The following is a 6,153-nucleotide window of genomic DNA, read 5'->3' on the forward strand; positions in this document are numbered from 1 at the left end:
ACCCATGACAATATACACAACGGCTGAGGCTAATAATAACATGATCAGAGGATCTTTGAACTTACCGCTGTTATACTGATAGCGTCATCAAACTGACCCATGACAATAGACACAACGGCTGAGGCTAATAATAACATGATCAGAGGATCTTTGAACTTACCGCTGTTATACTGATAGCGTCATCAAACTGACCCATGACAATAGACACAACGGCTGAGGCTAATAATAACATGATCAGAGGATCTTTGAACTTACCGCTGTTATACTGATAGCGTCATCAAACTGACCCATGACAATAGACACAACGGCTGAGGCTAATAATAACATGATCAGAGGATCTTTGAACTTACCGCTGTTATACTGATAGCGTCATCAAACTGACCCATGACAATAGACACAACGGCTGAGGCTAATAATAACATGATCAGAGGATCTTTGAACTGTGGAAACAAACAAACATGGAAAGAGTGAATGTAATGCAATATAAAGGTGACTAAAAAGCCCTGTTCTACGGCATGCAGACCTTTCAAGTAGGGTGGATCAGTTTGGCATTCGTTTAAAATAAAACCATGTGATTTGTGCTTGATAATTATTTTGTATAAGTAGTGATAGGCTGTACAGCCCCCAAAAAAGGGTGATGTTTCAAAAAGCTTAGGGTACCAGCTGAATTGAAGCAGCTAATCCTCCTGAGCATTTTGACACCTTAAAAAAAAAAAATTGGTTGCAAAATGCGACAGTCCGGGCAAAGAAACTACGCTTAAGGGGGATTTCTTGGGACCCCCTATTTTTCACTATTTTGACAATTATGGGCATTTTTTTTTTTTTTTTGTTGGATTCTAATGATTATTTACATGATTTTGGGTCCCCTGGATATATTTATGCAATTTTTACACAAATCGTATGTTTTAATGCAAGTTTAATAGCCAATTTAGGATGTGAGGGCGCTGTTCAGCCTAATAGCTGTTACGTATCCCCCCTACTAAAATTTTATCATTTCTTATTATCAAATCAAAGTTACTAATAAATAACAGCATCTGTCCAAATTTGAACTCTCAAGCTTATTTCACTTGTGCGTGGTACCCATTTGAAAATGTGTAGAGACGCTTCCATTGAATTGCATGTGATACAAAGTTCGTTGACCCTGTATATTGCTATGGGCAGGTTACCCTGTATTAAAAATTAGCGCCACGGCCACACCAAATGTGATAAATGGCTGAAAATTTCAGAATATGGATGATTGATGATTATCTCTAGTATGATTAACTTAAAAATCAAAAATGGTTGCGAAAGGTGTCGGTAAAAGGTAAAGCGCCCTCACAGCCTAATTTTACCCAAAACCGTTAATTTTAAGGACACTGAAAAGTTTCATTTGACACAAAGTGCATAAATGACCATCCTGGACCTAAAACTATGTAAGTAGATACCAAAAATGCATTACATAATCCTTAATGTGATAAAATTCCTTAAAACTAGAAAATAGGGTCAAATCTGCCCCCCCCCCCTTGTGCGGCGTTCTTTGGCCCGCACTGTCTCCATTTTTGGCCGCTTTCAATAAAATTGGTGTCAAATTACTCGGAACAACAGGCTGCATCAAATAAGCTGGTACCCTAAGCTGTTTGCAACTACACCCTTATACAGCCTATCACTAGTATAAGGCATAATGTTAGGTTGCCGGAGACTTCCTTTAAGCTCAGAGCAAAATAAGTTACCAGTGTCTTCACTCAATGAAAGTAAGTTCACTATTCTGAATTATTTGACTTACTTGATCTAAGTACTTCTTCCATAAAGGTTCTTCCTTGGCTATTTCAAATTCATTGTGGCCATGTACTTTAAGTCTTCTCTCTGCTTCTTGCGTTGCCAACCCCTCATGAGGACTGGATTGGAGGCGCTCTATGGCCTCGTCAGATGTCAACGTGGCAGCCTTGAGGGCGGTGAAGAATTGCATTTTGGAAACCTGTAATAAATGAATAGCACAATTACACATAGTTTTGGTAGTTGCTGATTTTCAATAACAGGAAAAACAACATCATTGATTATTTTAGCAAAATAACATTTTAGCAAAATGACATTTTTGCAAAGGTGACACGTGCGAGCGTGAAACTCAACACCAACTTTCATTAATTAGCCTAAATAATACAGGCAATATGTGACAGGAAATTCAAAGGCAACTTTCATATTTAAAGGCAATGCGTCCTGCAGAAAGACCATTTAAGCTATCAGTCCTGTGTACACAGAGAGACATGTACACATCACATAGGGACAACTTTTATGGAGCATTCATTATTCACACCAAGGGCAATGGGGGGTTTTAGGAGGAATCCAAACATTTTTTGTGAGCAACAAGGGGGAATCCAAAATATTTTGAATGGAGAACTTTCATAAAATAAGGGGGAATGCGAAATTTTTGAACACAAGCCATGGAGGGACACAAAAAAATTTGAAATCCCCATCCCCCTGGCATAAATAGTGACAGTCCCTTACCTGTGTTTCTCCGTTGTCAGATGACTGGATCTCTGATTTTTCCACAGTGTGTGACTGGCAAAGATGTAGGTCCACAGTATGACAGCGTTCAAGATTTGACTTACGTTTGGCAGACACACGTGTGAAAAAAGTATTTAGGGGTGAAAAGAACCAAAATTCTTGAATGTTTATATCAGGCATGAGACTGCACTTTCCTAAAAAAAACTGAAAAAACTGAAAATGCTTGGCGTGAAATTGGGCAAAAAGTACCAAAAACAGGCTGAAATTAAATAAAGTTGCGGAAATTTTGACTATAAAAAAAACTGAATTCAGTTTTTAAACTGAAAATTCTCATGCCTGTTATATGTTTCCAAGGGTAAAATGTCATCTAGTTTCAGATTTTGGCACTTAAAACTCCCTATTTTTTATAGATTTTGAGAAAAAAATCATTTTTTGGTAGCCCTGAGTATCCCCATTTTGAAGGACTTTTTTTTTTGCTCCAATTTTTGCTCCAATTTGGGGACTTGAAGCAGAAATATGCCTGTACAGTGCTATGGGGAAAATTTTCAAGTTGATAATTATGCATTTTTATGTCAGATTCAGTTTCTACACAAAATTTCACCCTAGAAAATGTTCCTTTTTAAGTAGGATATCTTTCAATTTAAGTTTCCACCATTCTGGCCACCAAACGTAAGTCAAAGCTTGAATGCTATCCTATGAGTGTCATCTACAGTAACCATCCCCCTGGCATAAATAGTGACCGGTCCCTTACCTGTGTTTCTCTGTTGTCAGATGACTGGTTCTCTGATTTATCCACACTGTGACTGGCAGAGATGTAGGTCCACAGTATGAGAGTTATCTACATGTACACTAACCATCCCCCTGGCATAAATAGTGACCGGTCCCTTACCTGTGTTTCTCCGTTGTCAGATGACTGGTTCTCTGATTTATCCACGGTGTGTGACTGGCGGAGATGTAGGTCCACAGTATGAGTGTTATCTACAGTAACCACCCCTGGCATAAATAGTGACCGGTCCCTTACCTGTGTTTCTCCGTTGTCAGATGACTGGTTCTCCAATTTATCCACGGTGTGTGACTGGCGGAGATGTAGGTCCACAGTATGAGTGTTATCTACAGTAACCACCCCCTGGCATAAATAGTGACCGGTCCCTTACCTGTGTTTCTCCGTTGTCAGATGACTGGTTCTCTGATTTATCCACGGTGTGTGACTGGCGGAGATGTAGGTCCACAGTATGAGAGTTATCTACAGTAACCACCCCCTGGCATAAATAGTGACCGGTCCCTTACCTGTGTTTCTCCGTTGTCAGATGACTGGTTCTCTGATTTATCCACGGTGTGTGACTGGCGGAGATGTATATAGGTCCACAGTATGAGAGTTATCTACAGTAACCACCCCCCTGGCATAAATAGTGACCGGTCCCTTACCTGTGTTTCTCCGTTGTCAGATGACTGGTTCTCCAATTTATCCACGGTGTGTGACTGGCGGAGATGTATATAGGTCCACAGTATGAGAGTTATCTACAGTAACCACCCCCTGGCATAAATAGTGACCGGTCCCTTACCTGTGTTTCTCCGTTGTCAGATGACTGGTTCTCTGATTTATCCACGGTGTGTGACTGGCGGAGATGTAGGTCCACAGTATGAGTGTTATCTACAGTAACCACCCCCTGGCATAAATAGTGACCGGTCCCTTACCTGTGTTTCTCCGTTGTCAGATGACTGGTTCTCCGATTTATCCACGGTGTGTGACTGGCGGAGATGTATATAGGTCCACAGTATGAGAGTTATCTACAGTAACCATCCCCTTGGCATAAATAGTGACCGGTCCCTTACCTGTGTTTCTCCGTTGTCAGATGACTGGTTCTCTGATTTATCCACGGTGTGTGACTGGCGGAGATGTAGGTCCACAGTATGAGAGTTATCTACACTAACCATGACGACCAGGCTGGTACGTAATACATCCCTGCAATTTGAACAAAAGACAATTAAACAAAACTTAGCTTTCAAACAAAGCACCTTCCACAGGTACATGTATTTTGCAATGGGCTATAGACCTTTTCAAATCAAAGTTTTCTGAAGTTTGTTATGGATGGCCCTGTTTACAATTCCGGGTCATCGATGCTAACGCAAATGCAACTATTACGTCTGAACACAAATCTGCATGAAAGACAAGGTCAAGCGTTGGATATGGCTTGCGCAAGAGATTGATATAAATTTATATTGGGAAGACCACATGAAGACCAAATCAAATGTGCCGCAGACAACAAACATTTTGCATTTTTCTTTCTTTTACTGTCACATTGTGAAGTGCCAAATAGTGGAAGCGTTAGTTCAATACCATTAGAAAATATTTCTCTGTGATGACTCATGTTGATTTTGGCATTAATTCCAACCACTCCGATCCACTGATTGTGACCATATTGTCACAGAGGTATAAGTGCGTTAGTGTTATAGACCTGACGAGGAAGTCCTCTTTTGGTCTATACGCTAGCGCGCTTGCCTCTTAATCCCAGGGTCGTGGGTTCTAGTCCCGGCAGGACCGGAACTGGCTCGAGGAGGCGCAGGATATATCCGTGAGGGGTTCGTTACAATATGGTCGGATTCATGAATATTTAATGAGCAGCTTGATACTGAGGTCATTACGCAAGCGTGCTATGAATCTGAGGTGACCAGGAGCTACCATTTTGGTCAACTGAACTCAACTCGTGCATTCTACTCGCTAGATACACCGATTTAGAAATTTCCTTTTGATTGACAATGACATAAATCGTACAAAATTTTCAATATAACCGATTAACAGGTAATAGTAGGATTTCAATTTTTTATTAATGAAGTTACATAGTTTTGAGGAATGACAAATTGAAAAGTTGTTTTTGGAAACTTAGAATTAGATGTTTGTTTCAACTGATGATGTAGGATCGCAAGGTGAGTGAATTCATGAAGAGATTTCCTTGTTTGAGTGATAGTGGGATACAGGATGTGGGCTAAAATAGTACTTTGACTTGCTCTTGAAGTCTGAATTCATGGGGTCTCGTTATGCAAATTCTTTCTTCCCCGCACAATCAAAGCATGGAACAGACTACCGACCGACTTAGTTTTATCACCAAAGCCTGACGCCTCTAAAGCTGCCCCTCAAGAAGCTACATGACACCAACGGACAACCTTAGACCCCACTCTCCTCACCTCCAGTCAAAGCACCTTTATGGCGTTCTCTCAGGAGGATATCAACCAAGTACCAATTATCGAAAATTGTTTGATATAAAACGTCAACAAACGTAATTTTTCTGAAGAGTAGACGCAAATAGTTCACAATCATGACCACTCGGCGTGAATTGAAAGACCATGTCACTCGCCACAAAATAATGTCAAAGGTCATAAAACACCAATTTGGTGTCTTTCCGCTCCTCGAAATATGATGCTAAAAGGCCTATGACTGGCCGCAGTCATAGACTTTAAGCATCATATTTCGAGGCGCGGAAAGACACCAAATTGGTGGCGTATGACCTTTGACGTTCTTTTGTGGCGAGTGACATGGTCTTTAAATTCACGCCGAGTGTCCTTGACAGGCTTGATTATGCTTCAGTGGTCATGAAAGAATTCAAAAGATATTAACCTCTGAGGCTCTGCCCCAATAATCCCAAGCTATTGTCTGAAAGGCGATCTTTTCCTTTA

General features: G+C 40.6%; 1 protein-coding gene across 1 annotated transcript; it reads right to left on the reverse strand.

The window, feature by feature from the left end:
* Nucleotides 1–329: 329 nt before the first annotated feature.
* On the reverse strand, nt 330–3,465 carry LOC140144762 (calcium-transporting ATPase type 2C member 1-like). Its single transcript, XM_072166570.1, has 3 exons — nt 3,371–3,465; nt 1,763–1,954; nt 330–440 (listed from the first exon to the last, which is right to left on the reverse strand). Exons 2-3 carry the CDS (start codon nt 1,943–1,945, stop codon nt 330–332), a joined length of 294 nt encoding a protein of 97 aa, XP_072022671.1. The 5' UTR covers nt 1,946–1,954; nt 3,371–3,465.
* Between the last annotated feature and the right edge of the window lie 2,688 nt (nt 3,466–6,153).

The sequence above is a fragment of the Amphiura filiformis genome, chromosome 2 (assembly GCF_039555335.1).
Source record: "Amphiura filiformis chromosome 2, Afil_fr2py, whole genome shotgun sequence".
Classification (NCBI taxonomy): Eukaryota; Metazoa; Echinodermata; class Ophiuroidea; order Amphilepidida; family Amphiuridae; genus Amphiura; species Amphiura filiformis.